The sequence below is a fragment of the Lepus europaeus genome, chromosome 12 (genome assembly GCF_033115175.1).
Source record: "Lepus europaeus isolate LE1 chromosome 12, mLepTim1.pri, whole genome shotgun sequence".
In the NCBI taxonomy this organism is placed as follows: Eukaryota; Metazoa; Chordata; class Mammalia; order Lagomorpha; family Leporidae; genus Lepus; species Lepus europaeus.
In genome coordinates this window covers 55,747,568-55,770,957 of record NC_084838.1, presented here as the reverse complement: position 1 = coordinate 55,770,957, position 23,390 = coordinate 55,747,568, and the positions used below count along the sequence as shown (strand labels likewise).

The 23,390-nt window shown below is 38.6% G+C and overlaps 1 protein-coding gene and 1 non-coding gene across 7 annotated transcripts in view; both read left to right on the top strand.

Annotated features, from left to right (window-relative positions):
* The window catches only part of DENND4C (DENN domain containing 4C), a 126,352-nt gene that overhangs the window by 80,376 nt on the left and 22,586 nt on the right, over positions 1-23,390 (top strand). For 2 of the 6 annotated variants that reach the window (XM_062208145.1, XM_062208151.1), the window contains 10 exons: positions 1,605-1,811; positions 4,819-4,947; positions 6,578-6,722; positions 6,972-7,118; positions 13,512-13,634; positions 14,503-14,649; positions 17,078-18,246; positions 21,644-21,821; positions 22,785-22,894; positions 23,189-23,364. In XM_062208145.1, coding sequence (XP_062064129.1) covers positions 1,605-1,811; positions 4,819-4,947; positions 6,578-6,722; positions 6,972-7,118; positions 13,512-13,634; positions 14,503-14,649; positions 17,078-18,246; positions 21,644-21,821; positions 22,785-22,894; positions 23,189-23,364 — 2,531 coding nt within the window. The remainder of the gene's footprint in view (positions 1-1,604; positions 1,812-4,818; positions 4,948-6,577; positions 6,723-6,971; positions 7,119-13,511; positions 13,635-14,502; positions 14,650-17,077; positions 18,247-21,643; positions 21,822-22,784; positions 22,895-23,188; positions 23,365-23,390) is intronic. The other 4 variants (XM_062208147.1, XM_062208148.1, XM_062208146.1 and 1 more) reach the window with 4 other exon arrangements.
* LOC133772112 (small nucleolar RNA U13) lies at positions 12,115-12,225 on the top strand. Its single transcript, XR_009867737.1, has one exon. It is a non-coding gene; the product is annotated as a small nucleolar RNA U13 (small nucleolar RNA).

Sequence of the window (23,390 nt, the reverse complement as noted above, 5' to 3'; positions counted from 1 at the left end):
CATCCACCAGTTCACTGCTGAAATGCAGCCAACAGCTGGGGCTGGTGACCCAGCCCCACAGCTAGGAACCAGGAGTTTAATCCTGGTCTCACATGTGGGAGGCAGAGTGCCAACTATTTGAGCTGTCACATGCTCTTCCCAGAGTGCACATTAGTGAGAAGCTGGAGAAGCAGAGCTGGGACTCTACCAAGGGTCTCTAACCCAGGTGTCCCAAGTGGTACCCTAACTGTGCCAGTTGCCTGCCTCAGCAGATGATTTTTTTAAAGATTTACTTATTTATTTTTTTCTTTCTTTCTTTCTTTTTTTTTTTTTGACAGGCAGAGTGGATAGTGAGAGAGAGAGAGACAGAGAGGAAGGTCTTCCTTTGCCGTTGGTTCACCCTCCAATGGCCGCTGCGGCCGGCGCATCCCGCCGATCCGAAGCCAGGAGCCAGGTGCTTCTCCTGGTCTCCCATGGGGTGCAGGGCCCAAGCACTTGGGCCATCCTCCACTGCCTTCCCGGGCCATAGCAGAGAGCTGGCCTGGAAGAGGGGCAACCGGGATAGAATCTGGCGCCCCAACCGGGACTAGAACCCGGTGTGCCGGCGCCGCAAGGCGGAGGATTAGCCTGTTAAGCTACGGCGCCGGCCAAAGATTTACTTATTTGAGACATAGAGTTACAGAGAGGAAGAGACAGAGACAGAGAGAGAGAGAGAAAGAGAGATGGAGATGTTCCATCTACTGGTTCACTCCCCAGATTTCCACAATGGTTGGAGCTGGACCAATCTGAAGCCAGGACCAGAAGCTGCTTCTAGGTCTCCCATGTGGATGCAGGGAACCAAGCACTTGGGCCATCTTCCACTGCTTTCCCAGGCCATAGCAGAAAGATCAGCAGATGATTTTGATAGTTTGTCTTCCACCTAAATCCGAGTTAAAAATAAAAAATAAAAAGCATTACTATCAGCTCAGTAAATTGTAAAGTCTCTGATCTTCTAATCAATAATGGAATTAACAGAGATTGTAACATGGAAATTTGGTAGGAAATAGTCTAGGAGATATGGAAAACCTTTTCTCTGCCAAGGACCATTTGGATATTTAAAGCATCATTTGTGGGCCTTATAAAGTTATCAACCTAAAAATTAGGCTGCTATAGATTTATTGAATTTCAAGTCCTATCTGTGATTGCCTTAGCAGAGTCAGACCAAATGATTTTGCAGGCCTTATATAGCCTGCAGCCTGGATGTTCCCCATCCTTAGGCATTGGAAACCTTAGCAGGGAAAAAGAGTGAAAAGAATATTGCTTTTCAAGAGTAGAATGGAAGAACTCATAAGGTATAAATGATTAAATTAGTGCCTTCTGTATGAAGGATATCTTATTAGCCATTACTTTGTAAAATATGAATGGTTGTTGCTGTTAAGGGATTTTTAGTCTGGATATACGTATGTTACTGTAAATGAATGTTCAGGGAAGCATGTGGCACTGAATAGTAAGCCATTCAAAAGAAGTAAAACTGAGAAATACTTGATTTTAGGTTCAAACTTTCTGTTTTTCTTTTTTCTTTTTCACTTCTTCCACTCTAATGAATTTTTGTACTTACCATAATATTTTATTTATTCTCTTCTTAGGAGATAAAAACAGCTCATAAATTGGCAAAGAGATGTTATACAAACCCTCCACAATGGGCTAAATGTCTGTTCAGTCATTGTTACAGTTTATGGTTTATTTGTCTCCCAGCCTATGTTAGAGTTTCTCATCCTAAGGTTAAAGCACTTCAACAGGCATATGATGTACTAATTAAGATGAGGAAAACAGACGTGGACCCACTAGATGAGGCAAGTATAACAGATTGAGTTATTATAAATAAATATTATTATAAATCTTTACAATTGTTTTTAAATTTTATTTTAACTTCTATTTGAAAGAGAGACGTAGAGAGAGATCTTCTATCCAATGGTTCACTTCCCAAATGCCTGCAACTGTCAGGGCTGGCCAGGCCAAACCCAGGAGCCCAGAACTCCATGTGAGTCTTCCATGTAGATGGGAGAGACCCAAGTACTTGAACTATCACTTGCTGCCTCCTAGGGTGTGCATTAGTAGAAAGCTGGATTGGAAGCAGAATAGCCAGGACTCAAACCAGGCACTCTAGTATGGGATGTGGGTGTCCCAAAGGTTGACAGCTTCTGCACCAAATGCCCTATGCCATTATTATTAGAAATCTTATTTTTAAAAAATTTTAGGTCTCAGTTGCTTTAAGGTGTGCTCTTTATATATAATTACTTTAAGATTATCACTTTGGAATTAAGCAGAGACCTTACTTAAACCAGATTGCTTACCCTTGGCAAATAGAAAATATTATTGAGTTCATTTTTTTAATATAGCCTTAATAAGTAATAGATAGAGAATAAGCTTTTTTTATTTTTTTATTTTTTTTTATTTTTGACAGGCAGAGTGGACAGTGAGAGAGAGACAGCGAGAAAGGTCTTCCTTTTGCCGTTGGTTCACCCTCCAATGGCCGCCGCGGTAGCGCGCTGCGGCCGGCGCACCGCGCTGATCCGATGGCAGGAGCCAGGTGCTTCTCCTGGTCTCCCATGGGGTGCAGAGCGCAAGCACTTCGGCCATCCTCCACTGCACTTCCTGGCCACAGCAGAGAGCTGGCCTGGAAGAGGGGCAACCGGGACAGGATCGGTGCCCTGACCGGGACTAGAACCCGGTGTGCCGGCGCCGCAAGGCGGAGGATTAGCCTGTTGAGCCATGGCGCCGGCCGAGAATAAGCTTTTAGTAAGTGGCTTTCCGCTAAGGACCTGTGTGCTATGTATGAAATACATAAACTGTTTGTGTTTCAGATAATTCATATGAAAATATAGCTCCTAGTTTCTCAACTTTGGAACCAGTCACATTTTGGACCATAGCTTATCGTGGGGGATGGTCTTGTGCAAAGAATAACGTTTAGCAACATCCCTGGCCTCTTAACTACCAGTCACCAATAGCACTTTCCCCTACAAGTGATGACAATCAAATATCTCATTGCCAAACATCCCCTGGAGAAGAAAATTACCCTGGAGAACCAGTGATACAGATAATAATAGAACCTTCCTCATAAGGATAATTTGAAGGTTAAATTAGTTAAAAACACATAAAATGCTGGCTCATAGTAAGCATTAGGCATTTTTATGCATGTATTACATGAAAATGCTATACATCTCTTCTAAGCCTCAGTACCATCCTGAGGGGTAGGTTATGATATATAGTTGATTGTTGAAGAAACTTGGACACTTACTGATTTGCTCTTTTTCCTTTAAAAATTATTTATTTTTATTTAAGATTTATTTTATTTATTTGAAAGAGTTAGACAGAGGCAGAGCCAGAGAGAGAAAGGGAGAGGTCTTCTATCTGTTTGTTCACTCCCCAAATGACTGTAACAGCCAGAGCTGAACTGATCTGAAGCCAGGAGCCAAGAAGCTTCTTCCTGGTCTCCCATTTGGGTACAGGGGCCCAAGGACTTGAGCCGTCTTCTACTGCTCTCCCAGGTTCCAGCAGAGAGCTAGATTGAAAGTGGAGCAGCCGGGACTCAAACTGACGCCCATATGGGATGCCAGCATTGCAGACTGGGGCTTTAACCCACTGTGCCACCAGCCTCTAAAAATTATTTTTTTTAAGATAATTGCAAGTGATGTTTAGAAACAGGTTGAAATTTACAATGAAAAGTCTTTGCTAATAATAATAGAGAGTGTTTAACTTTATTCTCATTCTTTTTAAGACATGAGTTTATAAATCTTGTTTGTTTTACAGGCATAATGGAGGTGATATAGTTAGTTCCTTTGACATGGCATATAAAGCAGAGTGATTGGGAAGAGAGCTATTTTAATTGCATTTTATTTTAGAAATTAATTTATTCTCAAATTAGGAGTAATAGTTATTACTGTGTATATTCAATACTTGTGCATTACTGTGTATAGACATGTACACAGAGGCATTTAATACTGATATTTTGCACTAGTGAATAGTTTTTTTTTAAAATATATTTACATTGTATTTGAAGAGCAGAGAGATACAGAGACAGATAGCCAGAGAGAGATCTTCCGTCTGCTGATTCACTCCCCCAAATGCTTCCAACAGCCAGGATTGCTCCAGTCCAAACTCAAGAGCCGGGAACTCAACCCATATTGCCCCTGTGGATGGCAAACACCCCAGTACTTGAGCCATTACCTGCTGTGTCTCAGAGCACACATTAGCAGAAAGCTGGGTTGGAAGCAGAGTCAGTACCTGAACTGAACATTCTGACATGGGATGCTGGTATCCCAAGAGTGTCTTAACTGCTGCTCCAAACATGTGCTCCATGGAATAGATTTTAAAAAATTAGTTTACTGGGTCCAGCATTGTGGCATAGCCGGTAGTGCTGCTGCCTGCAGTGCCAGCATCCTATATGGGCACCAGTTCATGTCCTGGCTGCTCCATTTCTGATCCAGCTCTCTGCTATGGCCTGGGAAAGCAGTGGAAGAATCCAAGTCCTTGAGGCCTTGCCACCCACATGGGAGACCTGGAAGAGGCTTCTGGCTCCTGGCTTCAGATTGGCCCAGCTCCGGCCATTGTGGCCATTTGGGGAGTGAACCAGTGGATGCAAGCCCTCTCTCTCTGCCTCTGCCTCTGCCTCTCTGTAACTGTCTTTCAAATAAATAAATAAACCTTAAAAAAAAAAATAGTTTACTAAGATGTTCAAACCAGAGCAAAGGAGATAAAAGTGTTTAATAATGTTATGAAAATAATTAAGTAATTACACTATCTGTACAAAACTCTGGTAGGTTAATATGCTAACTACTGGTGATTTGTTTTTTTTATTAGGTGTGCTATCGTGTAGTAATGCAGCTTTGTGGACTTTGGGGTCATCCTGTTTTAGCAGTGAGAGTCTTATTTGAAATGAAAACTGCTAAGATAAAGCCAAATGCTATTACTTATGGTTACTATAATAAGGTAAGTAGGATTACCTTAGATAATATTTTTCTACCTTTTATTATTTGGGAAACTTCTCTTAGGAGGGGAGACTTTGGGGTAGAGCTCTTTTTTCCCTTATTGACAAATAAAAATTGTAGTTATTTGTTAGGTATAACAATAGCATGCTTTGAAATATATATATATATATACATTCTGGAATTTCCTATCTAGCTAATTAACATATGTGTTGCCTCACATACTTAACTATGTTTTGTGATGAGAACACTTAAAGGCTATGTTTGTGATGAGAACACTTAAAGTCTACTCAGTGATTTTCAAAATAATAGACAATTAACTATAATTACCATGTTGTACAAATTGATTTCTTGAATTTATTCCATCTTTATAACTGAAATTTTGTACCATTTGACCAACATCTCCTCAACCCACATCCCCCCATCCCCAGAAGCCCCTGGTAGCTATTATTCTACTCTCTGCTTCTATGATTTCAGGTTTTTTTAGATTCTACATATAAGTGAGATTATGTGGTATTTATATTACTGCATCTGATTTCACTGAACATAAGGTCCTTCAGGTTTATTTAATATTATCACAAATCATAGGATTTTCTTCTTTTTAAAGGCTGGATAAATTTCCATTATATATAAATATCACATTTTCTTTATCCATTCATCTGTTAATGTGTACTTAGATTGGGTTGATTTTGTATCTTGGCTATTGAGAATAACACTGCAGTGAAAATAAGAGTACAGTCAAAGAGTATATCTTTGACATCCTGATTTTACTTCCTTTGGATATATTCCCAGAATTAGGATTATAAGATCATTTGGTAATTACTATTTTTTTAAGATTTAATTATTTGAAAGACAGAATTATAAAGAGGAGAGACAGAAAGAGATCTTCTGTCTGCTGATTCACTCCCCCAGTGGCCACAAACATCCAAGTCTGGGCCAGGCTGAAGCCAGGAGCCAGGAATTCCATCCAGGTCTTTCACATGAGTGGCAGGAGCCACTGCCTTCCCAGGTATATGGCAGGAACTGAATCGGAAGCAGGGCAGTTTGGACTTGCACTGGAACTCCTCTTGGGATACCAGCATTGCAAACAGAGCCTATCCTGCTGGGCCATAATGCTGGCTTTATTTTTTAAAGATTTCATTTATTGATATTTAAGATTTAAGAGGCAGAGAAAGAGTCAGAGACAGAAATCTTCCATCCACTGGTTTACTCCCCAGATGCTTGCAACAGCCAGGGCTGGGCTTGACCAGGCCAAAGCCGTGAGCCAGGAATTCAGTCCAGGTCTCCCATGTGGATGGCAGAGACCCAAGTGCTTAAGCCATCTCCTGCTGCCTTCTAGGGTATACATTAGCAAGAATTGGAAGTGGAGGTGAGATTCAAACATAGGTGCCTACCTTGTTTCTTTTTGACAATACTCATTCTAACAGGTATATGTTGATAGCTCATTGTGATTTTAGTTTGCATTTCTCTGATTTGTGATGTTGAACATTTTTTCATATACCTTTTAGCTGGTATAATTCTTTGTGTGTCTTATTTGTGTATATCTACACAAAAACACACATACACACATATGTAGGTATTTTTAAAATAAAATATTAACATTGAACATTATGTTTACATTTATTTTGCTTTAGGTTGTTTTGGAGAGCCCATGGCCTAGCAGTACCCGCAGTGGTATCTTCTTGTGGACAAAGATACGGAATGTGGTACGTGGTTTGGCACAATTTAGGCAGCCACTTAAAAAGACTGTGCAAAAGTCTGAGATCTCTTCAATATCAGGTAATACATGTGATTGGAAAGATGCTTTTTTGCAGAACCATAAAGTTTATGAATTTCTAATTATATGAAGTAAGAAACTTACTCTGGTTCTTATTTTCATATATCAATAAAGACAGAGGTTGCATTGTTTTGTTTTTTTTCAGACATTTAGAAAGTGTTTGGTAACTGTAAAGAACTGTGGGTCCTAAATGTTTAGTTTCAGAGATTACCAGTGCATGAGTTATTGAACTGCATTGTGCTTATCTCTAGTTCCTCAGAATGCCACAAGTGGAAGTGATGGGGACACGGTGAGCCATGGTAGCGTGGATAGTTCTAATGATGCTAACAGTGGGGAGCACACAGTCTTCGTCAGAGACTTAATCAGGCTTGAATCCATTGATAATCACTCTAGCACAGGTACTAAAATCTGGATTTTACTAACCCTTCACTTAATCTCATGTTAAGTCTTTCCTTTTTTTCTTGAGTTTGTGCAATATAAATACTTTAAAAATATTGTATATTAATAAGAGAAGAAAAGAAACTATACCTCTGTGGTTACATCTCTTTATTTCCTGTGGTATAAAATTAAATTCAGATTGTTATGCACAGTGCTGTAGCCTATTTCTTTGAATTTGTTCATCATTAATTTGTGAAAGCATGTGCTGTAATAGGAATAATTGTGAGGTAATGAACTTGAACATTAGTGACAATTTGGAAATATGTTTTTTATGAAATGGAAAATACATCTTCAAGCTTTGAACTTGTGAATATTAAAGAGGGCAGAAAGTAAATTATACATCATGAGAAAGATATTTTGTTTACTTGAAATGACATTTTTTTTTAATCTAAGAAGCTAACTGAAGCTACCTGTATGTCTGTAGCCATGAACATAACCTCTGTCCTCTGAAGTTAAAAATAAGTATAATTGAAGTAGCACATTGGGTAGATACATGTGTGTTGCATATCCTCCTTCTTGTGTTTTTTTGTTGTTGTTGCTGTTGTGGTTGTGGTTGCTGTTAATATCTCAAGCCTTCCTTTGAAAAGAATTCTGAGTCTTAATTCCTGTGCTGCTTCTGATGAACTTGTCTCAGTGACTGAAGTTTCCTTTTCTCTGCTCTTTGTTGCTCTGCTTTTGCTCTGTGCTGTTTCTTGGTGCTGCATTTGTCCTTGGCTGTCATGGTGTGGGGTGCACACAGACTTGTTTGACGTGGAGCTATGGATACACGTGTGCATTAATTCTACCCTTGAATGTTAACTACTTCAGGTAATTCCCCATTTATTAGGTTGCATTTTGCTGACAAGCAAGGGTGGGGGAAAGACCTATGTTGTATTTTAAGTACTGCAAGTTGAAAACAATTTTCATTTTCTTGGCTTTTCTCCTTTAGATACATGTAATTATATAAACACTCTACTGAAAAGTCTTAAAAAATTATCTTATGGCCAGTTTGCAAAGCATATTTGTTAATTTATTTCTAAATATATTATGCCTTGCTAAAATTCTTGTTTTAAGCTTGGTTTATAGTATCTATATGGCTAGTGATATGCTGTGGCATAGATATCACTATGGCAATTACTGTGGACATTAAAGAATTAATTGTTCCAGCTCTTGAGGTAGTTACTGCTTTTCAGAATTGGTCTGCTGAATTGTAGTGCTAAACCTACCTTCCTATAAGTGCAGGGGCATGAGTAAATCATTGAAAGTCACATAAGCCTATTGGTTACAATCTTGTTTGTAATTAGCTTTCCTAATTTACAATCCTGATTGTGAATTAACAGGTAGGAATTTTTGACTTTCATGTTAAAGCTACCTTGTTTTATTTGTTCTTAAACTTTTTCCTAATACTTGTAGAAGAAATGGGCTTCTTGTGTATGATAATAAACACTCTTCCTCTTATTCCTTTAGAGTTTTTAGCTTGTTTAATTATAAAGATAATTTAGCCCTTTAATGAGAAAAAAAAGTCTCCCATTAATCTGGACAACTGGTATAAAGATTCTTCAACTTTTGGATCCCTTTTGCATATATTTTTTTTTAGCTGCATTTTAGATGGCTTTATCCCGGATACTGAGTTTACAGTGATTATGCACCTACATAGGACTTCTAGTGATGTAATTTGATACTTTTGGAGGTTTCCATCCTAGATGCTTATTTAAATTGTTCATTTTATTAACTGTTATCTCATGGAATCTTTTCACTTGGTACCCGATACTGAGTCATTTAGGGCATATCCAGGTATAATCAATTTACTGCATTTTCAGTCTAGTGTCCATCTTAAGTTACCATATTACTTTACTAGACCAATCAAAAAGCAGCTGAAGTTAGTAGTTAGTCAATCTAAATAGTAGAATTTAAAGAAGTTTTAACTCTTTTGTTATATATTAAACCCAAAAATCTGAGTGGCAATGTAGTAAGTGGTAGCAAGTAGAAGAACTACATATTTTGTTTTGTTTTTTTGACATTGTTAATACTGATTTTGTAGTAACTGATTTTTCATTTTAATTATGGAACTTTAAAGCTTAAACAGACTTTTAGAAAACTTTATTTTGAAATAATTTTAAATTTAAAAAAAAGGATAATACAGAATATCCCGAATGTCTTTTTTTCCTTGATTCACGCTTTTTTAGTCACATTTGCTTATTTTCATTCTAAACACATACACGTATTATTTATTTTTCCTAAATCATCTGAGCAGGTTATTTACATTTTACACTTTAACCTTTGAATATGTCAGTGATGTTTTCTCATATATAGCCAAATTCAGTGATCTGTTGTTTTATTTCTATACTCTATATTCAGTTGTCCTAATGTCCTTTGTGATACTTTAACCCCCACCTTTAGTCCCTTTCAGCCTGGCACAGTTTCTCAATTTTTGTTTAGCTTTCATGGCCCTGAACTTTTTGAAGAATTCATTTTAGTTAGGTAGTGGAATATCCCTCAATTCAAATTTGTCTGCTGTTTCCTTATGATCAGATTAGGAATATGCAAGGTGGCTTCAAAAAGTTCCTGGAGGGGCTGACACTGGAATGTAACGTTCAAGCTGCCACTTGTGACACTGGCATCCTATATGGGCACCTGTTCGTGTCCTGGCTGCTCCACTGGTGATCCAGCTCCCTGCTGATGTGCCTGGGAAAGCATTGGAAGATGGCCCAAGTGCTTGGGCCCCTGCCCCCACGTGAGAGACCCAGATGGAGTTCCTGGCTCTTAGCTTTGGCCTGACTCAGCCCTGGCTATTGCAGACATCTGTGGAGTGAACCAGTGGATGGAGGATTGATCTCTGTCTCTCCTTCTCTCTCTGTAACTCTATCTCTTAATCCCATTTTTAAATGCATTTTCCCATGAACTTTCTGAAGCTTCCTCATACTACAATGATTTATGTTCTTCTATGAAATCCTAGACAAACACAATGTGTTTCTGCTTCAGTGCTGTTAATTTTGATCACCTAGTCTCAGTGTTGTCTGGTTTCTTTCTACATAATTAACTGTTTTCCCCTCTGTCAGGGACCACTCTGAGACCTTGGGATGATATTCTTTTCTTTATACTTCCCTTCTTAAACGTACCAGTATGATTTTTGCCAACTCTCAGTCTTACTTGGGAAAAAATGAAGGAATATCCTTTCTCCATTTTTCATTTGTTAATCATCAGTATGGTTATCCTGTTTTATTCAGTGGATTATAATCCATTACTATCCTTAATTAATCGTTAAATCATCCCAATGTTGGCCAGTGGGATCTCTCTTCTTTTTTTAATTTTTATTTTTGACAGGCAGAGTGGACAGTGAGAGAGAGAGAGACAGAGAGAAAGGTCTTCCTTTGCCATTGGTTCACCCTCCAATGGCCGCCGCGGCCAGTGCACCGCGCTGATCCGAAGCCAGGAGCCAGGTGCTTCTCCTGGTCTCCCATGGGGTGCAGGGCCTAAGGACCTGGGCCATCCTCCACTGCACTCCCTGGCCACAGCAGAGAGCTGGCCTGGAAGAGGGGCAACTGGGACAGAATCTAGCGCCCCGACCGGGACTAGAACCCAGTGTGCCGGCGCTGCACGGTGGGATCTCTTATAAGCTAGTTCCTATTTGTTTGCGGCATGCCCTGATCATATTTTTGAGCTCTTTCTGACACAACAGATTGTTCCTATCTCATTGTTTTTTTTCCCCTGCCTGAGCTTTGGAATTAGCCATTTCTTCAAGGATCACAGAAAGGGAAACAGACTTTAAAAGCCAAGGTCTGGCTGGCGCCGCGGCTCAATAGACTAATCCTCCACCTTGCAGCGCCAGCACACCAGGTTCTAGTCCCGGTCGGGGCGCCGGATTCTGTCCCGGTTGCCCCTCTTCCAGGCCAGCTCTCTGCTGTGGCCCGGGAAGGCAGCGGAGGATGGCCCAAGTCCTTGGGCCCTGCACCCACATGGGAGACCAGGAGAAGCACCTGGCTCCTGCCAGATCAGCACGGTGCGCCGGCCGTGGCGGCCATTGGAGGGTGAACCAAAGGCAAAAGGAAGACCTTTCTCCCTGTCTCTTTCTTTCACTGTCCACTCTGCCTGTTAAAAAAAAAAAAAAAAAAAAAGTGAAGGTCTGGGCTTTTAGGTATGCTCATTGCTACCAAGGTGTTGCTGCTTCTAAACTTTTCTTACCATAAAAAAATTGTGTGATTGGCCGGCGCCCCGGCTCACTAGGCTAATCCTCCGCCTTGCGGTGCCAGCACACCGGGTTCTAGTCCCGGTCGGGGCACCGATCCTGTCCCTGTTGCCCCTCTTCCAGGCCAGCTCTCTGCTGTGGCCAGGGAGTACAGTGGAGGATGGCCCAAGAGCTTAGGCCCTGCACCCCATGGGAGACCAGGAGAAGCACCTGGCTCCTGCCATCGGATCAGTGCAGTGCGCTGGCCGCAGCGCACCTACAGCGGTGGCCATTGTAGGGTGAACCAACGGCAAAAGGAAGACCTTTCTCTCTGTCTCTCTCTCACTGTCCACTCTGCCTGTCAAAAAAAAAAAAAAATTGTGTGTTTGTACGTATTTTATTTTTTGTTTAAAGATTTATTTATTTATTGGAAAGTCAGAGTTACACAGAGAGAGGAGAGGCAGAAAAAAGAGAGGTCTTCCATCGCTGGTTCACTCCCTAATTGGCCACAACAACCGGAGCTGCGCCGATCCAGAGCCAGGAGCTTCTCTGGGTCTCCTACGCGGGTGCAGGGCCCCAAGGACTTGGGCCATCTTCTACTGCTTTCCCAGGCCATAGCAGAGAGCTGGATCAGAACTGGTGCCCATATGGGATGCCAGTGCTTTTAAGGCCAGGGCGTTAACCCGCTGAAAAATAGCACCGGCACCTGTACATATTTTAGAAATATCTACAATTCCAAATCATCACTACAATGTTTTTCTTAGCCTTCCACAATCCATTTTAAAAAATTTAGGATCCTTTGTGGTTCATAGATCCTTTTTGTGGTGGTTCATAAGTGTGATGATTGAGTTTTCACACTAATGTGTAAGTTGTGCCTCCCTCAAATCTTGTTATATAGCATTACCATATTCACCAATATCATTATATTTACTTATTTGCTCAGTCCTATAGCATACATACAATAATTTTAGAATTGGCACACTCATTCCCTTATGAGAGAAAAAAAAAATCTATCCAGGCTTAGGATATGTACTCAAAATAATGTGTTCAAAAGTTACTTGGATTGATCCTCCCCTGCCCTTTCAGTGTGGTTATGTTATTCATAGGAAATGCAGTTGGTTTTATTTGCTTCTGTTTGTAGTTTTAGGGCCATATCACCCTCTTTTTTTGGTTCATTTAATTTTTTGAATATGTAGAAGTATATTGTATCTCAAAACCAAAAATAATACAATAATCCATACTTAGGGAAATGTCCTTCCTATTTATTCCTTCTGTCCTATTTTCTTCAACCCCTTGTAGGCAACCATTTGTATAATTTTCTGATTATCATCCCTCATTTTTGCAGGAGTAAGCAGATATGTATGTGTTTTTTGTTTGTTTTGAAGATTTATTTATTTATTGAAAGTCAGAGTTACACAGAGAGAGAGAGGTCTTCTGTCTGCTGGGTCACTCCCCAATTGGCTGCAACAGTCGGAGCTGCACTGATCTGAAGCCAGGAGCCAGGTGCCTCTTCCCGGTCTCCCACGCAGGTGCAGGGGCCTAAGGACCTGGGCCATCTTCTACTGCTTTCCCAGGCACATTAGCAGAGAACTGGATTGGAAGGGTATCATTCGGGACTCGAACTGGAACCCTTACGAGATGCCAGCACTGCAGGTGGCGACTTTACTTGCTGTGCCACAGCGCCAACTCTGATATATATGTCTTTGATTCAGTATTCTTTCCTTTATAAAATATAGACATTTTCCAATATGAGCCTTTTCAGAACATCTTGTCCAAATCTCTTTAATTACAGACAAGGAAATTAAGGCTCATCGTTAAGGATTATGTAAAAATTTGAAAATGTATACTGGTCTTTACTTTTTGGTGTTCCTGTTTCTATTGTTCTTTCTCAGTATCAGTAGTGTTAAGATATTCTTAATAGTTTGTGAGCTGTCTTTTCTTCTTCTTCTATAAGTTTAATTGTAGATGAGTGGAATTTTCTACTGATTAAAAAATGTTTTTTATTTATATGGAAGACACAGAGAGACAGAGAGCTCCCTTCTGCTTGTTTAATCCCCAGAGCCTACAATGGACTGTGCATTGAGCTGGAAAGTCACTCCAGGTCTCCCAGGAGAGTGGCAGGAATCCAATTATTTGAGCCATCATTACTGTGATTATTGTAAATAAGTATATAAAAATATTCAAACATAAGCCTACATTTTTTTAACAGGTGGTCAGTCTGACCAAGGCTATGGGTCTAAGGATGAACTTATAAAGGATGATGTAAAAATTCATGTGCCTGAAGTAAAAGTAGCAAGAGAGTTGATAACTAAGACAAAAGTGCAAACAGAAGGTTAAGTATTGATATTTTTGAGTCTTCTTTAGAAAAATGTACATATTAATTAAAAGTTTGTTATTATTTGGTGATAATTTTCAGAAATGCAAGGTTTGGATAGTAAGATACCATGTGTTGTTATATATTGTAGATTTTGGTAGTTTGTAAATTTTAGAATTTAAGAGATCTTTAGAGAGCATATAGGTAAAGTCCTTAATTTTTCAGGGAAGTGTGACCTATTGAGGTATTCAGTTATGAAACTCATAAAAATAATTTGTGAAAGAATGAAGACTAAACTGAACCATTAAAATTATATTCCAGTGTCTCTTTTATTCCAAAATGCTCTTTCACTGTAAGTTCTTCAAATATCTAAGTAGCTATTTTCTACTGGAATATTAAAAAATTGTAAGCTTTTCCTGATTTTTATAGGACTCATTAAGGTTGACGTGATTTGTTGTTGGAACATGTTGTTGTTGGAACATGGAGGAATATTTTGGCTTATGGTCATAAGATGTTCTTCCTATTATCTTACATAAAACCACACAAAAGTATATTTTCTCTGATGATGTTACTGATTTTATATTCCAGAGTTAAGCAGAAGCAGTCAAGTTATGGGAAGTAGAACTGAAGGCCAGCCATTTAATTGATTCACTGAAGAATTCTTGTTAGGATTATTAAGTGCTAAAATAAAACATTTATTTTAGTACATACTGATGACATTTATGGTATAAAGTAAACCATACACAATAAACCAGTAATAAAATAGATATGTGTTCACTCTGACTTGGAGAAAAAAATACATGCAATATATGAAATCAACATATGGTTTCTATCCACTGGGAAAAATAAGAATAAAATAGGAGTAATTTCTAAATTTTTTTTCTAGAGGTGTGTGATATCTCTACTATTGTGGCAAAACATTCACAACCTAGTCCAGAACCTCAGAGTGCTACTGAGCCTCCTGCATGGGGAAATAGCATTGTGAAAGTTCCATCTGGTATATTTGATGTCCACAGCAGGAAAAGCAGCACTGGTGAGTTGTTACATGTTGACTGTTAAGTATTTAAGATATGCCTATAGATATGTATGTTTTTGAAAATATTGGCCAGCGCCACGGCTCACTAGGCTAATCCTCCGCCTATGGCACCGGCACCCTGGGTTCTAGTCTCGGTTGGGGTGCCAGATTCTGTCCCGGTTGCTCCTCTTCCATTCCAGCTCTCTGCTGTGGCCCGGGAGTGCAGTGGAGGATGGCTCAGGTCCTTGGGCCCTGCACCCACATGGGAGACCAGGAGAAGCACCTGGCTCCTAGCTTCAGATCAGCGCAGTGCGCCGGCCGCAACACACCGGCCATAGCGACCACTTGGGAGGTGAACCAACGGAAAAAAAGACCTTTATCTCTGTCTCTCTCTCACTGTCTAACTCTGCCTGTCCAAAAAAAAAAAAAAAACAAAACATATATATATATGTACATATATATATATATATATATTTATGAGAGAGACAGAGGGACAGAGAGCGAACAAGTGCGCTTTCATCTATCGGTTCACTCACCAAACTGCCCACACCAATTAGGACTGGGCTGGGCAAGACTGACGCTGGGACCTGGGAACTCATTCCAGGTCTCCCACATGGGTGGCAAGAACCCAACCACTTGAGCTGTTACCACTGCCTCCTAAAATCTGCATTAACAGGAAACTGGAATCAAGAGCCAGAGATGAGTTTCAAGCTCAGATATTCTGTTATGGAATGTGAACATCTTAATTGCTAACCCAAATGTTTTTATTCATCTTAATTCTTAATTAAATCTTGATCTAAGAAGATTTATACCAGTAAGAAAGAAAGAGGAAGTAATTAGGCTTTTAACAGTGTATGACATTCATTTTAAAATTGAATATACTCTGTCACCAAATTCTTAGATACAGTGAGAGCCAGTGATATTTGTTTCTCAAATATTGGTAACAGTTTTTGAAGCAGGTGTACATTTTGAAGTTGTAAATTGGTTAACTTCCCCTAAAATCTTTAAAAATATCTCTTTAATTTTTTATTATTAGTTCTGATTGATATGCTTATGATTCTTAGTACTAGTTTGAAAGAGTAAAAAAAGCACTGAAATCAGTTTGGAAGAGTACAGAAAGATCTTATCAAAGATTACTTTTATCACCCAAAGCTCTCAAATCATTATGCTTCTAAAGGAAAAAAAAAAGTGATAATCCTAAATATGAGTGTGCTTTAAAATGTTTGTGGAAAATTGAGTTAAAAGATAAGTTCCTCTTGGTGAAATAAACTTTTTCTATACATAGTTTTTTCATGGTACATATTTTCCTTGAACTCTTTGTAGTTTTATGAATGGTGGTTTCTAGATATTCTGGGATGCTATAACAGAATGCTGAGACTGGGTGGCTTATAAGCAACAAATGTATTTCTTATTGTTCTGGAGGTTGGGAAGTCCACCACTAAGGTTACAGTTGTTGGGTTGGGTAGAGGGTCTTGTTTCAGGTTCCAGACTGCCAACTTCTTATGTCTTCACTTGGTGGGAAAAAAGCAAGAGAGCTCTCTGAGATCTCTTTTATGAAGGCACTAATCCCATTCATGAGGGTCCAACTCTCATGAATAAATTATCTCAAAGATTCTACCTAATTCCATCATATTTGGGGTTAGGATTTTAACACATGACATTTGGGAGTATACAAATATTCGATTGCTTGTTTCTCCCAAAGCTGGGGGAGGTTTGTAAGGCCACTCGCATATTTTTAATATGCTTGATTAAAGAACACTGATTTCTGTGAGGGCTGAGATCATGTTTGTTTAATTTGCTCTCATATTCCTGCCATCTCATATGGTGGGTACTAGTAGACATTCACATACTTGTAGGAATGAAGATATCTGAAAATCTAGGATTTTACTAGCCTTCTTAGAATTTGCCAGTCCTGAGCATTCAATTCCATGTTTTTGTTTTTGTTTTTTTAATTTTGGAGCACTTGGGCTTTGACTATAGCAAATAAATAATTCTTCCATTATTAAAATTTTGTATTGTGGGGTTGGGGCTGTGGTGTAGAAGGTTAGGTCTCCACCTCTGTTGTAGCATCCTGTATGAGCGCCAGCTCTACTTCCAATTCAGCTCCCTGCTAACATGCCTGGCACCCATATTGGATGCCGGCACTGCAGGCGGCAGCTTAACCTGCTGCACTACAGTACCAGCCCCAATTTTTTTTTAATGAGTGTAAATACATCTGGAGGATAAAAATGTTATACATTAAAGTGTTATCTATGAGAGGCAGGCAGAGTTGAATGTTCTTTTTAAATATACTTTTTCCCCTGTGTATCTTTGTTATACCTTCTAAATTTTCTGACTCTTGGACTCTGAGCATGTGTCACTTTTATAATCATAAAAGCATACTTTTGTATGAAAGTTACATTGGAAAGTTGAATGTCTTTTTTTTTTTTTTTTTTGTCCCTTTTAGGTAGTCCATCAAATGTACTATTTTCTTCTCACGATCCAGTTGAAGATACAGTCTTTGGTGAAATTCCTAATCTCAAGAAGAATGGCGATAGAGGAGAAAAAAGACAAAAGCATTTTTCAGAGAGGAGTTGCAGTTTTAGCTCAGAAAGTCGAGCAGGAATGTTACTTAAGAAGAACAGCTTGGATTTGAATTCAAGTGAAATGGCTATCATGTTGGGAGCAGATGCTAAGATTCTCACAGCAGCATTGACGTGTTCTAAGACTTCCCCACTACATAGCATAAGAAGCCATAACTTTGAGAATCATGGGGCTGATGCTAGGACTTGTGTGTCTGAAAGCACTCAAAATTCTGAACACAGATCATCTCCTGTGCTGGAAATGCTTGAGGAAAGCCAGGAGCTCCTAGAGCCTGTGGTTGTGGTTGGTGATAATGTAGCTAAAACCAGTATGACAAAGGATACACATGGCAGTCAACAAAGTGATAGTAAGAGTAACCAGTCCATAAATGCAGAAACAGGAGCTAAAGATCTAATGAATAAGAGAAATAGTTTGTATGGTGTTGCTAAAGCTGTTGAGAGAGAAGATGTGGAAACTGGACTAGATCCTTTGTCTCTTTTAGCCACTGAATGTACAGGAGAAACAACTCCTGATTCTGAAGATAAGATGTTTTCTCCAGTTATTGCACGTAATCTGGCTGATGAAATTGAAAGCTATATGAACCTAAAAAGTCCCCTGGGTAGTAAATCTTCTAGTATGGAATTACACGGAGAAGGAAACAAAGAGTCTAGCACTTCCACTGCTGCATTTATTCACCCACTAGAGAGGAGATCAAGTTTACCTTCAGATCATGGTTCACCAGCACAAGAAAATCCTGAAAGTGAAAAGAGCTCCCCTGCAGTGTCTAGGTCTAAAACTTTTACTGGGCGTTTGAAGCAACAAGCTTCTTTCCGAACTCATAAAGATCGTTCAACTTCTTTATCAGCATTGGTGCGTTCTTCACCACATGGCTCATTGGGTTCTGTAGTAAATTCTTTGTCAGGGCTCAAGCTGGATAACATACTCTCAGGGCCAAAGATAGATGTCCTAAAATCTGGTATGAAACAAGCAGCAACTGTAGCCAGTAAGATGTGGGTTGCTGTATCATCTGTCTACAGCTACTCAGATGATGAGGTAAGGTTTTTTGTGTGTATTTTATATGATACTAGAATGTTTGACCATATATGTAGAAATAGGACATCAGGACCACTTTATAATTCAAGATTTTTTTTTTTTTAATGTATTTGAAAGAGTGACAGAACGAGAGTCAGAGCTTCTATCTACTGGTTCACTCTCCAAAAGGCTACAACAGCCAGAGTTGGGCCAGATTGAAGCCAGGAGCCTGGAACTCCATCTGGGTCTCCCACATGGCTGGTAGGGGCCCAAGGACGCAGGCCATCTTCTGGTTTTTTCTCTGGTGTCTTAGCAAGGGATCTGGATCAGAAATGGTATAGTCAGGACTCAAACCAACACTCAGGGATGCTGCCCTCACAGATGGCAGCTTAACCCACTGCACTAAAATACCAACACCTGTGTTTGACTTTTTAAGTGACTTTTACCTGTGTTATCTTCTTACCATGTGAAATCACTCTGTAGCTTAATCCATAGATTTCATAGTTATCTGACAATTCAGTCCTTACAAAAAATATTGTTAATAGAGTTAATTTTGTGAAAATGGAATTGGGATACATTTTGCTTTGTATTTAAAGAATTGTATGGCCATATTTCAGAAAGTTCAGGGAAAATGTAATTGAATGATTTGCTTATTCTGATACAGACTTTTTAGAAATGAATAATTTTTCCTACGTATTTTTCTTGAACTATTTGAAGACTCTTTGTACTTGATTACTTTAATATAGTAGAAAAGATACCTGTTCTATTATTGTAACAGTATGTCTTAGGTAATAGTCTAAGCTATATTATCTATTTACATATAAGTATGAACACACATATATATTTAATTTTCAAAGCAGCCTCATGAGGTAGTATTTTTATCATTTTATATAGATGAGGGATTAAATTCAGAGGAGCTAATTCGTTTCCTAAGATCACACAATTAGTGAGTGGCAGAACCAGAATTTGAAGGTGTAGAGATTGGGTCTGCTTTTACCTTTGAAGCAATATTTTAGGAGAAGAGATTGAAAGAGGAGTATAATAAGAGAATCAGGTTGGAGACTATCCAGAAAAATCAGGTGATATCTTAAGTTCCACTCTGAAGTATAAATTTCAATTTGAGGTTAGTCAGAGTGATAAGATAGTAGAAGCTTATATCTGAGAGAAGTATGAAAAAACATGGAAGCCTCAAACATCAAGCCTTTTCAAAATAAGCAGTAAAGACAAGGGAAAATAAATTGGACAGATAGGACTTAGATGCTATTCGAAGGAAAACTTTTTATAGGCAGAATAATGATTGAAATGAAAACACACCATAGGGATTGGTGTTGTTGGTTGATGGGATAACACACTGTTTGAAATGCTGAAATTCCTTTTTTTTTTTTTTTTTTTAAGATTCATTTATTTATTTATTTGAAAGTCAGAGTTAGAGAAGGAGAGACAGAGAGAGGTAGGTCTTCCATCCGCTGGTTCACTCCCCAGTCGGCCGCAATGACTAGAGCTGCACTGATCCGAAGCCAGGAGTCAGATGACCTACGTGTTTGGGACCCCTGCTACCCTTGTGGGAGACCCAGATGAAGAAGCTCCTAGCCCCTGGTTTCATCCTGGCCCAGCACTGACCTTTGTGGCCATGTGGAAGTGAACCAGCGTTTGTTAGATCTCCTTATATTTTTTCCTTCTATCTTTGTAACTCTGCTTTTCAATTAAATAAATAAATCTTTTTTTTTAAAGTATATTATTGGGTGTTATAAGACTTACATTTAAAGAGCTTACAAGTTCATTGAGGAAAGGTAAAATAGCTTCAAAAGTGTCTCAAGCTGGCATTAGGATAAAAAAGAACTATTTTTTATTTGAAATTTTATCTACTTAAAAAATGCCAACTTTCTACATGATTGGAATATATGAGAGTATAAATTCCAAGTAGTTGCAAGTCTTGTCTTTATTGCTATAGGCCTGACATCTTTGTAGTACCTGGCGAAAAGCAAATAGGATGTACTTCATAATTATTTACAGATGGGGGAATGAATAAAAAATTGTATAGAATGTTCATAACTTTTACCCAGAATTTAAGGATAAAATTGCAAATATGTGTAAAAATAACTTCAAGGAACTCATTAGTGTAATTTATGTAAGATTTAAAACATTTTGAATGATTAATAGCAATAGGGGATTTACTAAATACATAATAGTACATCAGTAAAAATGCATTAGTTTACACAGGTTTAAATGATGTAGAAGACTTAATGGAATTAAAATGAGTTACTTGAGAAGTGTTGGTTAAATACAGTATCCTAATTTGCAAACATTCATGATGTGGCTATGTATGAATATTTTTAAGTGACTAAAAGGTTATATATCAAGATTTTGATTGTACTGACTTGGCATTACAAATTTTGTTTACTTCCTATTTTGCATGTCTATTTTATTTTAAAATCATTTAACATGGTTTTGTAAAAAAGAAGTCTCTTTCCTCTTTAAAGCAAAAAACAAAAAGGAAACTGATGATAAGTTTAAAGCTTCAGCAATCACTTATATTAAGGACTAGAGTGTTTAGAGCTTTATTTATGTTTATGACTTTAATATTGCTGTTTATTTTTCTGAGCTATCATATCCGTGGAATTCTCACAGAAATCCTATTAGAAAGGACTCATGTTATTCATATTTTTCAGATAATATGATTAAAAGTTAGAGAAGTTGAGTAACATTACATACATAATAAGTGATAGAAAGCCAAGGTCACAATCTAGCTATCTGACTCTGAAGCCCCTGTTCTGCTTGTGTTGGGATCCCTGGTTCCAGTGGAGACATAGAGCTCCTAGAGTTTATTTATTTATTTATTTATTATTAAAGATTGATTTATTTATTTGAAAGTGAGAGTTACAGTGAGAGAGAGAAAGACACAGAGATATCTTCTGTCCACTGGTTCACTTCCTAGATGGCTGCAAAGATCAAAGCAAGAAGTCAGGAGCTTTATCCTCCTCTCCCACGTGGGTAGGAGGGGTCCAAATACTTGGGCCATCTTCTGCTTTTCCCAAGAGCTTTAGCAAGGAGCTGGATTGGAAACGGAGCACCCAGGACACATACCAGTGCCCATGTGGGATGCTGGCATCAAAGGCAGTAGCTTTACCCACTACACCACAACTCTGACCCCTCCTTTGTTCTGTAATAGCGACACACAACCATCAGACACACCTGGGGCACAACATCATCTTTCTGGTAGTCTTTAGGTCTCTGCTTGAATTATTATGGAAAAAGAAAGTTCCAAGCAACAGTTGGAAGAGTTCATGATTTTGGAAAATGTAAAGATGATAATTTAAAGATTATAGAGGAGTTTAATTTGGAAAAGGATGGCATGAGAATATTTCCTTTGGAGAAGGTATTAGTTACGTGTGTTTGGTTTTATTCTTTTCCATTAAAGGAGGAAACTAGTAGAGATTACAGCTTCCCAGCTGGCCTAGAAGACCATATCTTGGGGGAGAATGTATCGCCTAACACCAGTATCTCAGGGTTGGTCCCCGGTGAACTTACCCAGAGCAACACAAGCCTTGGCAGTAGCAGCAGCAGTGGAGATATAGGAAAACTGTCTTATTTAACAGGTATGGGAAAGGATTGTCCTTTCTTTGTTTATTTAATTGAATGTCCATAGCTTCCTGCACTCCCCAGCAACAAGTACCATTTGTGTGATCCATGCATATTGTAGTCCTCCATATATTTTTAGTTGTATATGTAAATAAATTATATCATTAATTTTCAAATTTTAGGCTATATCAGCATTTATTTATCAAATGTAATTAAACATATATGAAATTATCTAAACCTTAGGCTAAAAATTCTGAGACTGAGTTTGTGGAATCAGGTCTTGGAAAATGTGTGTTTTTTAACCACTCAGGTGTATTTCAGATTTTGAGAATTCCTGGGCTATATTATTGAAGCATCTTAACTCGGTGCTTTTTAAAAAAATTTTTTTTTAAGATTTATTTTATATATTTGACAGGCAGAGTTACAGAGAGAGGTAGAAACAGAGAGAGAGGCCTTCCATCCGCTAGTTCACTCCCCAGATGGCTGCAACGGCCAGAGCTGTGCTGATCCACAGCCAGGAGCCAGGAGCTTCTCCCGGGTCTCCCACGTGGGTGCAGGGGCCCAAGGACTTGGGCCATCTTCTACTGCTATCCCAGGCCATAGCAGAGAGCTGGATCGGAAGAGGAGCAGCTGGGACTAGAACCGGCGCCCATATGGGATACCGGCGCTTCAGGCCAGGACATTAACCTGCTGAGCCACAGCGCCTGCCCCTAAAATTCTAAATCTGTTCTTTTTCTCCAATTTTTAAAAAATGATGCAGATATTTTGAAAATTAGTATTCTGTAATGAGCAATCACATATCTTCTACCTAGATTTAATTAACTTTTGTTAACTACACACAGACATACTTTTTTATATTGAACCATTTGAAAATAAATTGCAGATTTTGTAACACTTCACCCCTAAATACTTTTGCATGCATTGCCAAAGTGAAGGAATATTCTCCTACATAATGTACTGTGATGCTTACTCCTCTTTAGGTGAAGTTCCGTTTCCAAGAAGCATAAAAGGGCAGGACTTTGAAAAATCAGACCATGGTTCTTCTCAAAATACCAGCATGTCTAGCATCTATCAGAATTGTGCAATGGAGGTAAAAGTTTTATATTCTGTCCATGATAAAATAAAATTTTTAAATTTCAGAATAGAATTTAGCAGGGTTCCTTGATACCTTATGTACAAACTAATAAATCATTTTGTTGAATTTGCTTGATGTCTTATGTAATAGGGCAATGAACTAGTAGATTTATCTGTGAAGTGATAAAGTTGTTCATTCTAAATTTCAATAACAGAATAAATAAAATTTTTTATTTATCTGAAAATAATAGCTTATTAGGATTCATTTGTACCATAGAAATTTTTGGTGTCTATGTTTTTCTGTTGTTAGGTTTTGATGTCCAGCTGTTCACAGTGTAGAGCTTGTGGAGCTTTAGTTTATGATGAAGAGATTATGGCTGGATGGACGGCAGATGATTCAAATTTAAACACAACATGCCCATTCTGTAAAAGCAACTTCTTGCCTCTTCTCAAAATAGAATTTAAAGACTTGAGAGGCTCTGCAAGGTTAGTATTATACAAGCTCCCTCTAT